Source organism: Balaenoptera acutorostrata, chromosome 14 (assembly GCF_949987535.1).
Source record: "Balaenoptera acutorostrata chromosome 14, mBalAcu1.1, whole genome shotgun sequence".
Taxonomy (NCBI): domain Eukaryota; kingdom Metazoa; phylum Chordata; class Mammalia; order Artiodactyla; family Balaenopteridae; genus Balaenoptera; species Balaenoptera acutorostrata.
The window spans coordinates 32336118-32349226 of record NC_080077.1 but is presented as its reverse complement, the minus strand read 5'-3'; the positions used below and the strand labels follow the sequence as shown (position 1 = coordinate 32349226).

At 35.2% G+C, this 13109-nt stretch overlaps 1 protein-coding gene across 3 annotated transcripts in view; it reads left to right on the top strand.

Annotated features, from left to right (window-relative positions):
- The window catches only part of AKAP7 (A-kinase anchoring protein 7), a 141315-nt gene that overhangs the window by 3496 nt on the left and 124710 nt on the right, over positions 1–13109 (top strand). For all 3 annotated transcript variants that reach the window (XM_007190859.2, XM_007190860.2, XM_057528276.1), the window contains exons 2-3: positions 3457–3588; positions 12501–12640. In XM_007190859.2, coding sequence (XP_007190921.2) covers positions 3457–3588; positions 12501–12640 — 272 coding nt within the window. The remainder of the gene's footprint in view (positions 1–3456; positions 3589–12500; positions 12641–13109) is intronic.

The window sequence follows — 13109 nt, the reverse complement described above, 5'->3', positions numbered from 1 at the left end:
ATCCCAAGTTTCAAGAGTTTACATGTACTTTATTTAACAAGATGGGGAATGATGTTGAGCAAGTCATATTATACTTCAATTTTTATTTTTATGTCAGAATATCATTTACCCTGTGAAAATGAATCTGTGCTGTGCTAAGGATGCCATTAAACACCAGGAATTATTTTTAGGAGCACTGAGATAGCTGTGTGGCCATGGAGCTTGAGTAATTTATTAACCACTCCCAAATGGGTACTTACCTTTGTTGTTCAGTACAAGTGTATTGAGCACCTCCTGTGAGTTGGACACTGTGCTAGGCATTGAGGAATCAAAGGAGGAAAAGACATAGCACTTAAGGAACTTAGAGTAGGGCAACCATACAGACAGATAGGAGTGTAATTTGAAAAGTTCCCCCTTTCACTTTTCAAAGGAGCCCTGGTTTGGGCCGTAAATTATCTGGTCACTTGAGCTTAGAGTCTAATGGAGAAGACATGTAAGTGGACACCTATAACATGATGTATTCATGCTGTGATTGTACGTGGAAGGAGACTGGATTACCTCACTCAGCCCTGAGCTGGTCCTTAGGAAAGTTTTCCCTGCCAGTAGACGATCAGTCAGAGTTTTTACTTTTATGTTGATTGTTCTCAACTGTTAACATAATCTCTTAGTCTGACATAGAATCAACGTATGGAATAAGGGAAAGGGGAGCAGTGGTTTTCAAACTTCATTGCACGTTAGAGTCACCCTGCGAGGCTTTAAAAAAGTACAAGAGGCTGCCTCGTTTCCAGAGATTCTGATTTAGGTGGCCTGGGGTGAGACCCAGATGTTGATCATTTAAAAAAAGCTCTTCAGGTGATTCTAATGTACGACCAAGCTTTAGAATTTTTCAACTAGGACAACATTGTCATCTAACAGATGAGATAACTACTAGGACCTAGAGAATTCACACGACTTGCCCAGGATCACAAGTGAGTGGCAGGTCCGATACTAGAATATCTGTCTCCTGATTTTTTTAAAAAATATTTATTTATTTATTTGGTTGTGCTGGGTCTTAGTTGCGGCACGGGAGATCTTCGTTGCCGCGTGCGGGATCTTTAGTTGAGGCATCCGGGATCTTTAGTTGCAGCACACGGGATCTATAGTTGTGGCATACGGGATTGAACCTGGGCCCCCTGCATTGGGGGCAAGGAGTCTTAACCAGTAGACCACCAGGGAAGTCCCTGTCTCCTGATTTCTAGTCCCAAACCCTTTCTTTTATAGTAGCCAGCTTGCCTTGCATGTTACCCAAACACCACTATTATCACCATTGTCACTGCTCGATTGTCCTTTTGGTATAGCCAGAGTGATCAACATAGCACTTGTTCTCTAATTGTTGTTGATTAATTGGTTAAGATAAAGTATACATTAAATTGTTTCAAGAACATTTTTCATTTAAAAAATGACTAAATTTAATTCATCATGTTATTTAATTCTTCATCTTGCCTTCAAAATGTGAGCATAGAATTCAGCCTTCCTTCCCCATTCCACATATTGCCAAGAATCCAGTATATTTCCAAGTGGCACTTTGGAGCTAGTATTGAGATGTCACTGTTAAATGGGCCAATTTAATATCACTAATTTCTCCCCTCCCCAGCTTTATTGAGGTACAATTGGCAAATAAGACTGTATATATTTAAAGTGTACAGCGTGATGATTTGATATAAGTACACATTGTGAGATGATTGCCACAATCAAGTTAATTAACACATCCACCCTTCACTTTTTTTTTTGGTGAAAATGCTTAAGATCTACTCTCTTAGCAAATTTCAAGTATACAATGCAGTATTATTAACTCTAGTCACCATGCTGTACATTAGATCCTTAGAATCTATTACTAAGTTCTTAGATTAAGAGTAAAATAGAAAAAAAGGAAAGTTGGGTTTATTTCATTTTGTTCAGATTTTCATTCAGCTTTGTGCACTTGTAACTGCACAAATACTCTTTGTTGCTAGCTTTTAAGTGTAAGCTACATGGTCAGTGATGATATTTTCTGCATAGCTGCATGTGCCCCAAAATATAAAGATATATGTTGATCTATTGAAACTTTTGTTTAAATATAAGCTGCATTTGTATTTTTCAATGCAAGTGTAAACATAGAAAGGAAACATTTACTTGTTCTCACATGTTTTAAATAGCTGTGAGTTTGATTAGATTCAGAGTAAACTAACATTTGTTGAACACCTGCGTTCCAGGCACTCATACTCAATAAGGTTTGAACTGTAATATAAATAAATAGCATTATTAAGAGTATACTATTAATTTTTTTGGTTTTGGTATTGAACATGATTAGCTGATATACAAAAACCAAGAACAAAAAGGTTTTATTGTCATTTTTTGCTTTTATCTAGAAAATAGGTGTGTGTGTAAGTAATATTAGAGATTACCCAAATTGCAATAAAAATTCAGTTGTTTTTGGTTTATGTTAACTATGACCTATCAGAATATTTATTATCTTGTATATTGAAGCCATATTCAATGGAGTGTGTTTTTTTAAGGTCTGATATATGAAAATAGAGGATTACAGCAGAATGAAATAAATGACTTCTTTAGTACTGTTAGTGGTAAATTAATCTTTACTCAATATATAGAGCAGAAATTATATATGTATTCCAGGATTTTGTTCAATTCTAGTTCAAAGAACATTTGTGTCTGTCAATAAAAGCATGGAGAATAATAGTACTGGGGAGACCACCTACTGATAAATTTAGCAATTGACTCTATCAATTTGAACAGACACCCTCTTTCCCTTAACCTCCTCCCAACGCATATGATTGTTCCACCCATAAAAACAAAACAAAGCAAAACAAAACAAGGACCAAATGTGAATTGTGGCTGTAATATTAATATGTATACATGGGAGAGCTGTCGGGAAACTGTAAGATCTTTTTGCTTTTTAAACATTAAATTTCTAGAAAAGCGTTTTTAGAGCTATGTATTTTTAATGTTTGAATTTCCAATGTTAATATAATAATGGAGAGAAAAAAATTTAAAAGTCTTTATGAAGAAAAAAGTAAAAGTCAGAGCTTGTACAGATGAGAACAGATAAGTGATATTGTTAAAAAATAAACATGAAAAAGACTGCCAAAACCTTGTTGGCTTGTTTTCAAAAGGTATGTGAAAAACTGTAGTTTTAGAATTAAGAAAATGCAGCTATAAAGGATCTTGCGGCTTGTTGATTAATTCAACTTCATTTAACCCTGAGTTGAGTACTGTGCTTCAGAAAATTATTAAAGCTGTTTAACATAAAAATGCATTTATAAAAATGTAGAATATGGTATAAATATTTATATAAATAGCTGTACAATATATTTGAATACCAGTTTTAGCATTTCTTAACAGATGTTAATTTATATTGAGTTCAGTTAGTTGAGTTATTTTAGCTTAGGATATGAGTTAAAATAAATAAAATAATATACTTTTCTTTTTGTGATGTTAAAGGAGGAACAAATTCCAATGAGTGTGAAAATGTGTCAAGAAAAAGGGAAATGTCAGAAGAATTTGAAGCCAACACAGTGGATTCTCTGGTAGATTTGCCATTTGCTACTATCGATATTATAGATGATTGTGGAAGTAAGTACTTTATTAAATAAATATGTGTTTAGAAGCAGTGAATAGTAAATTTAGTGATACATATATTTTTTTCTTAATAATTACTTCACCTTAAGTACTTGTCATGTTTTTGAGTTTGGGTTGCTCATTAATAATTGTCTGTTGGTAGTCTATTGATAAAACTATCACAGATAAGATTAAGGCATGTCTCACAGAATTTGCGGCCAGATCATTCTGTAGTTTATAAGCTACTTCAGAAAATAATGGGCCACAACATTCCATGGTTTATAACCACCTCAGTTATTCTGGACCTACTGCTAATTCAGCAGTACCCATTCATCTAACAGATGTTTACTGGCCAAAATGATATGTATTGGAATATAAATAAATACATAAAAATATAAATAAAGGTAAGTAAAATAAATAAATATATATATGAAATAAAATATATAAATGTATGTAAAAAGAAAATCTTTCAGAAATGTTGAGGAAGCAGTACAACCTGAGCCACACCTTTGGCCCTATAGGTTGAATGTTTTCTGGGAGAGAATCCAGCATTAGTGAGTTGTTGACCTGGACCTGGATGGGTCTGTTCTCTTTACAAGGGGAAGGGTCATTGGTCAATTGGTTAGAAACCCAGTAAACCATCCAGAGGTTTGAGGTTGCTGTGAATCCTGCCTCTGAAAGTTGAGTGGGAGCGTGCAATGGAGAGTCTTTCATTCTACTGCTGATAGGAATAACTTAGTGTGCTTCCCACAGAGTGTAAAAATTTGTGGAGAGCTTTAGTTTAATTGAGTCTACTCTCTTAAGATAATCACAGCCCTTAACTATGAAGCCACACTTAAATCAAGGTTCAAAACAGAGTAGTTCAGTGATTTTTTTTTTTTTTTTAGTTGCATGTCTTTCCTAAATGTGGCATTCCGTTCTCCTCATTGAAATTACTGTAATCCTTATTTTATCTCACAGAATTCTAGGTCTAACCTTATAATTATTGAAGATTTTAGAGATACGGGAAATTATCATTTTATTACTTATTCATTAGCTAATACTATTAAGTAGTATATTAAAAAATACTTTGAATCTTAAGTATTTTAAAGTATCAATTGAAACCTCCCTTTACCTGGAAAAAAATTTTGTAACAGAAAAATGTGTATCAAATAAAGATTGAATCTCAGTACTTGATACAGTAAGTGATTGTCCTGAGTCAATTTTTAAAAATGGGTAAATTATATCCTGTACCTTTCTGTAATTTATTGGGGAAGCCTGTAATGCATATATCAAATTTTATTGTGAAAGGACTTAAGGCAAATATTTGTCCCAAATAATAAAAAATAATTGGTATCTGGCAAAGGGTGTAAAAGGTAAAACTCAGTAAACAAATATATGGAAAATTATTCAACTTCATAAGAATCAAAGGATGCATGTCAAAATACAATTGTAACTTATCAGATTGGCAATATCTCTTAAAAATAATACTCAGTGATTTTAATGTTTTATCTACATGGCTTCTGACAATGTACTGTTATAGTCCTTTTAGAATGGAGTTTGTTGGGATCTTGAGCAATGTTCATACATGGGGTAGAGTCACTCATGGAATTCCTACTATAAGGACATAGTCTTGTGGGAAGAAGTTTTATTTATAAATATGTGTGTCACAGTGTTTTTAAGTAGTAAAAATATTGGGGAAAACCCAAATGTCCATTAGAGCGTGGTTGAATAAGCTATACTAGTGCCTTTAGACTACATAGTATGGAATTATATATCATGAAAATATTTCTGAAAACTGTGTAATAGTGAACATTTCCTATATAAAATGCAAAGTGAAAAAGTAGGGGGAAAATGTATGTGCTGTTTGTTTACAATTGTGTAAATACTTTAGGTGATTTGTCACCAAAATTCACAGTGGTTCTGTTAAGACGGGAGGTTTCTGAGCAATTTCATTTTTCCTTTTTCTAATCTTCAAATTTTATAAATGCTCTTGATTCTTTTTTTTTTTTTTTTTAGTAAATTTATTTTTATTTATTCATTTTTGGCTGCATTGGGTCTTCGTTGCTGCGCACGGGCTTTCTCTAGTTGCGGCGAGCGGGAGCTACTCTTGGTTGTGGTGCACGGGCTTCTCATTGCAGTGGCTTCTCTTGTTGCGGAGCACGGGTTCTAGGCGTGTGGGCTTCAGTAGTTGTGGCACTCGGACTCAGTAGTTGTGGCTCGTGGGCTCTAGAGCACGGGCTCAGTAGTTGTGGCACACAGGCTTAGTTGCTCTGCGGCATGTGGGATCTTCCCGGACGAGGGCTCGAACCCATGTCCCCTGCATTGGCAGGCGGTTCTTAACCACTGTGTCACCAGGGAAGTCCCTGAATGCTTTTGATTCTTTTCATGAAAAAATATGATTAAAATTTTTAGTTGTGGTTAGAAACTTGCTTTTAGAGATGTAAGCTTCATCGATTCAGTAAGCAGAGAACTGGAGAAACTCATTTTTTTTGATACTATCCACTAAGATATCACTAATAGTGTTAAAGTTAGGTGGTTAAAAGTGAGGGCTGTGGAGTCAGACTGTCAAGGGACAAAATTTGCTCCTACACTTTCCTATTGTGCACTTTGAACAAGTGTCTGGGCTTACTTTCATTATCTCTAAAACTGGTTTAATAATGGTAGTTATCTCATAAGGTTGTTGGGAAGATTCAATTTGTTAATGTTGTCCTTACAGCAGTGTGTGGCACGAACTTGCCTCCATAAATTTTTATTAATTTAATCTTACCAAAATTTTTTGCCCAAATATATTTGTTGAATTAAATATTAAAAAATTTTCCCTTTGAGAGCAGTATTTTATAATAATATCATTGAGTGCTTCTAGCACATCAGTAAATGCTTTATTATTTCTTTACTTAATCCTCACAATGAATGAGAGGGGTAAATTATTTTTTTAGAAAGTTTTAGTAACTTGCCAAAGATTATTCAGAGTAAATCTGTGAAATATAGAAGGTAATATTCTAAGTTGTATACTTAAGAAGTTTTAAGAATGGTTACTTCAAGGATTTTGACTGCTTAAGTAACAAGAAAAAAGGAAAAGAATATAAAAGCAAAATCGAATTCATTCTCAGCCCTTTGGCTAACAGCAAGTATGAAAACAATCAACCAACAATAACAGATGGGCTACCTCATTACATTAATTTCTCCCATAATTCATTCATTGTAGTTTTTCGAGGGAATTGAAAAGGCTTTAGGAAAATTAGTTAATTTACATAATTTACATAAAATGACATATGTAGTGCTTTAGGTAAAAAAAGCCAACTCATGGATGAGAGAGTTACAGCCTTTGTCAACAAGACCAGATTCATTGGAGCACATTAAAATGGCTACTGAAATCATTATGAAAATTAACAAGTGTAATAAATTTATGGGCTGCATTTACAGGCTCTACTACAACTGATACTTTTTTTTTTGCTAAACAATAAAGTTACTCTAAATAATCCAGTGAAAGATCCAGGGCATATGGCCAAAAGCTTTCTACATTTTGCTTCTATGGTCATTGATCTTTAATGTTTTTATTGTAAACTTGATAGTACTTGAATACTTTGCTCATTGTATTTTCATATGAACTAAATAAAAAGTATAATAGTAAATTGTATTTTAGAACTTAGATTATGATTTAAAAGCTAGAAATAAAATGAAGTTCAGTAAGGAAAAGAGGGATTTTATACTCTGGCCATACAAATAAACCTACAAATGAAAACCATACAAATAAACCTGCAAATAAACCATACAAATAAACCTGCAAATGAAAGGCAAAGAAGATATGCAAACAAGTATCTAGCAAGTTGACCATAAATCATCAGGACTCACTGAAATAGAAAGGCAGACAAACTTACTACTTATAATGGTAAATTAAACTGTACTATAACAGTAAATACTCACAGAATTCTTTCCCCCTTTTTTGCCCAGCTCACATCAGATAATTTTAAACTTTACCCTGTCTGTGATGCCTAACAAAAGAAAAATGTAGATAATCCAGTTCAGAGGGAAGTTTAATAGTTATTGATAAGAGAAAGCTAAGGGAATTTAGAAAAACCCTGTACTTCTTTATTTTTACCAAAAGGTTGCCTTCTGAATTGGGGGCTTTACTCGGTGTCATTCTCACGATACCAGAATTATTAGAGCTATTTCACATTATAACTATTACCTTCAGAGATTATGATTTTCCTTCTCTGGATATCTGCAAAATGGACTTATGAAACATTTGAAATGGCAAAAATGAGTAGCTACAGACAGGAGGACACTAGTTTTAAACAGGTAAGGTATAAAACAACTTAAAATACTGAACACTCCAGTGGTCTTTTTGTTTTGTTTTTTTTTAAATTCCTTTTCTTCTTTTTTTTTTAAAAATTATTTGTATTTATTTATTTTTGCCTGTGTTGGGTCTTCGTTTCTGTGCGAGGGCTTTCTCTAGTTGCGGCGAGCAGGGGCCACTCTTCATCGCGGTGCGCGGGCCTCTCACTATCGCGGCCTCTCTTGTTGCGGAGCACAGGCTCCAGACGCGCAGGCTCAGTAGTTGTGGCTCACGGGCCTAGTTGCTCCGCGGCATGTGGGATCTTCCCAGACCAGGGCTCGAACCCGTGTCCCCTGCATTAGCAGGCAGATTCTCAACCACTGCGCCACCAGGGAAGCCCTCCAGTGGTCTTTTAAATACTGTTTTATTAAGTCTGTTCCTTTTAGTACTGTTATATTGAGTAAAATACAGCAAAAGTATGTCTTATGTTCAAAGTAAGAAATAGATTTTACATTGCCACCTAATATACATATATATGTAAAAAACTGAAATTACATGAAGTAATACATGTATCATAAGCAGTGTACTGTTTACCATTCTATCCTTTTGCTTTGCTTTCCTTTTCTTTCCATTCCAATCCATTCCATTCTAGTTATTAAAAAGTGCTTTTTTTTTAATCTTCTAAGGTGATTTCATAACCCACTAGTGGATTGATACTTGCAGTTTGAAAAAAGAAAAACTAGACTATAGGCTTAGGATTCTATTTTTACTATGTTAATTTTGAGATAAACTAAAGGTTATAAAATCAGCTGGATTATTAGTTTGGACACCATTCTTTATTTAATTTCACCATAAAATGTCCTAGTTAGTACAGGTAATAACAGTTGGTTCCTTTATTCCAAATCACAGAAAACTAGAACCAGAAGAGACCCCTAGTTACTAGATTATGCAGCTGTTGTTCCTCCCATGCCCCTGGGTTTTTAAAAAAAATTTTGATTATAGAAACTTTTAAGCATATTCAAAAGTAGAATAGTATAATGAGCCTCATGTATTCATTACCTCTTCTTCACTGGATTATTTTGAAGTAAATCGCAGAGAGGTCATTTTTTCTGTAAATAATGCATATCCTTAAAAGATGAGGAATCTTATTAAGCATATAATAGTAAGCATACTTGAAATATCCTTACTACATGAGAAAAATAACGGTAATTCCTAATGTCATCAAATACCCTGTCATATTCACATTTCTCTGATTGTATTGTAATTATTTATTTATTTATTTTTGGCTGTGTTAGGTCTTCGTTGCTGCGAGCGGGGGCTACTCTTCATTTTGGTGTTCAGGCTCCTCATTGCAGTGGCTTCTCTTGTTGTGGAGCACGGGCTCTAGGTGTGCGGGCTTCAGTAGTTGTGGCACGCAGGCTCAGTAGTTGTGGCGCCCGGATGTAGTTGCTCCACGGTATGTGGGATCTTCCCAGACCAGGGCTTGAACCCATGTCCCCTGCATTGGCAGGTGGATTCTTAACCCCTGCACCACCAGGGAAGTCCCTGTATTGTAATTTTTTAAAAGCTCGTTTGATTTAGGAACCAAAGTCTATGCGTTATATTTGATACATCTCTTCAGTCTCTTTTCGTCTCTAGATCTCCTCCTCCTGTTGTTTTCATTTGTGTGTGTGTGCGGGTGGGTGGGTGTGCATGCACGCGTGCATGTTTATCATTGAAGAAATCAAGTTATGTAGAAGTTTACTGTTATGGTCATTTGATGTTCAAATTGTCCCATCTTTGGCCTGTGGGGGAACTTTCAAACTGGCTCTAGAGACCTTCTGACATGATCCCAGGAGTCTTTGAATTTCTAGCTTTCTCTTGTACATTTTATCCCCCAAACCTAGAATTAGCTGTTTCTCCATGGATTGGCCAGATTTTTAAGTTCTCAGATAAAGAAATGAAGTGAATTGATGGAAAGATGCTTGTTGGAAGACTAGTCTTTGGGTCAGTGCCCTTTCACTATCTAGTGCTGCCTCTGCTGCATTGCTGGTTGTCTTCCCAGCAGCCATTCCCACTCCCCCTTTTCCTTTTGTAGATTACTTTTACGCAAAGGCATAGGCTGATAACTGTCAGATACCCCTGCAGTGGAAGGACAGAGTCTTAACCACTGGACCACCAGGGAAAGTCCCTAACTCAGTGTTTAAATGTTCCTATGAGGTAGCTATTATTATTATCCTCACATTATAGAGGAGGAAACTTAGGTCAAGAGAATTTATGTGACTTATCTAAGGTCACACAGCTAGTGTGTGGAGCCAGGATTCTAGCCCAGATTATGTTAAAAATGGCTTCCTTTTCCAGAGTGCCAGTTTACTAACAACAGATGGAGGTGGGCTAGGAATGTATTTTAGAAGTGGATTTAAAATATGTGGTACTTCATTAGCATATTTTGTGGGTTTTGTTTAAAATTAGTACATTTAATTCATGTTATTACAATCAATGGTAGGACTGTTTCTTATATATCTGAAATTACAAGCAGCTCAGTGTATTGATTTGATTTTCCATATGAAAAAAGCTTCACGGGAAATAAAACCCAGTGGCATCTTATGAAGCAATTCAGATAATGCTCGTAATACAGAGAATGCTACGAACTTTTTAAAAGTTCTGACAGGCTCACGTGTACAAAAGAAGCTAATAATTTATATTTCAAATATGTGTTCTCTGTGAAGATATATCATTTTAACCATGTTAATCATTATGCATATTGTTGAGAAATGTAGTAGAGAAATGGTTGCACAAACAGACTGGGTAATTTTGCCTTAACTCATAATGATACAGTCAGACTTATTACCCAGATCACCTTGCTCTTAATTTACCCCTGTCTTCTAAGTCTTTTTCTAGGGCTCACAGATATGTTAATCCTAGAAAGAAAGCATGTCTATTCCCACAAACTCTTAATTTTTAAATTTTAAACATTTTCTACTATTTTTCTTAGAAGTTAGCATTAAAGTATTATTTGCAGCATTCATTTAAAAATTATTTACTATTAATATTTCAAAGAACAACAGAATAAGGACAATTCCTTCCGCTCTTTGGTTTTGTGTGTAGTAGTAACTACTTATCTAGAACTGCGAGAGGGAAGCAGTTTGCTCCAGTAGAAAGTACACTAGAAGGAGACCTTTAAAAGGTCTAGATACCAGGCTTGACTCTGTGACATTGAGCTGCTTTAAAAAGTTTTTCTTCTCTTCTCTTTCATCGTATGTAAAATAAGGAGTTTAGTTAGATGCACATGGGCCTTGTGCTCTTGGTCACTATGGTCTGTTAGAGTTGATCCCAAAGATGAAACCAACTTCATAGGACTGAATGTAAGGGAAGGTGCTTCCTCCCTCTCTCCCCCTTTCCAAAATCATACCTCAGAATATATAATTATATTTGAATTTTTCAAAGTCTCTATGAGGTACTCTATTTTGAACAGTAAGCTACTGTTCAAGAAGGCACACCTGAAAAATAAATTAATGGTAGTTTTGCACGGGTAGGGAAGCCCCTGATAGAATTGGTAAAAGTGACAATGGCATTTCACGCTGATTTGGAAATTACTTCTGGGGGTATAGCTTCATAATAAGAGTTGTTGGATGTTGGAAATGTCTTTTGAAGATGACCTTAAAAAGCATGCTAGGGCTTCCCTGGTGGCGCAGTGGTTGAGAGTCTGCCTGCCAATGCAGGGGACACGGGCTCGAGCCCTGGTCTGGGAAGATCCCACATGCTGCGGAGCAACTAGGCCCGTGAGCCACAATTACTGAGCCTGCGCATCTGGAGCCTGTGCTCCGCAACAAGAGAGGCCGCGATAGTGAGAGGCCCGCGCACCGCGATGAAGAGTGGCCCCCACTTGCCACAACTGGAGAAACCCCTCGCACAGAAACGAAGACCCAACACAGCCATAAATAAATAAATAAAAAAAAAAAAAAAAAAAAAAAGCATGCTAAGTGTTTCTCAAGTTATCTATGGTCAAGGACCATTTTTTTTCCTTTAATTTCTTACATGTTGCTGACTGATACTTTTGTAAAATATAATAAAACATGAATTATTAGCAAAAAGGTGTTAAAGAAAAAGATCTATAAAATAGAAGCCAAAATTTGACAAACAAAATTACTTTGCCTAATTGCTCTGAAAGTTTATAAAGCATTCTCTCAGTTTCTGGAACAAATGGTTTGTAGTGTGACACTGGCCATGAACCAAACTTTGAATGGCACTGCTGCAAGTGGTTCTGTTGTAAAAGTTACAAATATACATATACAGGATGGATGAAAAAGTGATTTTTCCTAGCATCATGAAAATTGTGGCAAGGGGAAGAGAATGGTTGTTAGTTATGCTTTAGATCAGAGGTTAGTGAACCATGGCCCATGGGCCAAATCTATCTGCTTTGTAAATAAATTTTTATTAGAAAACAGTTGTACCCATTCATCTGTGTTTTGTCAGTAGCAGACTTGGGTAGTTTTGACCAAGACCGTATGATCTGCAAAGCCTAAAATATTTATTATGAGGTCTTTTGCAGAAGAGTTTGCCAATTCCTATTTTAGATTTGAAAATGACAGTTAAGAATGATTGCTACTTGTATAGTGCTTGTTTTTTTTCTGATTATATTATCTTTGTTTAAATGCATTAGACATGTTGTTTGACTTTTTTTCTCTAGTCACTGATGTACCTCACATAAATTTGGAGAGAAGTAAAGAAAATGAATGGAACAATAAAGATAAAATAAAGAAGAGGAAAAAAAAGCAAAAAGATGATCAACCCAACTATTTCCTATCCATTCCGATCACCAACAAAGAGGTGCTATTTTTTAAAAAAATTATTTTCACTAAGTTTATTCTAAATTATACTTAAGGTACACTAAATGCTCATAAGCCCATTTTCTCTCAGCTTTTAGGAGTCTTTGGTGGCATTTTTAGCTGGGCCACACAGGGAATATAGAATATGTGTAAACAATAATTTTAAAAAACACTATTTAAACAATCATATTTAAACGATAATTTTGCAAAAACCACTTGAAAAAGTGTTGCCAGGTAGCATGTCAAGGTCCTTTCTAGGTGTTTATTCATCATAGTGGAGGAATCTTTCAGAAGCAGAGAGCTGGTAAAAAAAGATTCTGAAATCTCTGTGGGGAAGGTAAACTGGGATTTCCTGCTGCTTAGTCCAGTTCATGGTAATGATTATTTCAACGTAGTTTCTTTAAAAATTACTCATTGTTGTACCAACTTAATAGTGCATGACAAACTTGGTAGAAATCTATTAAAAGTCT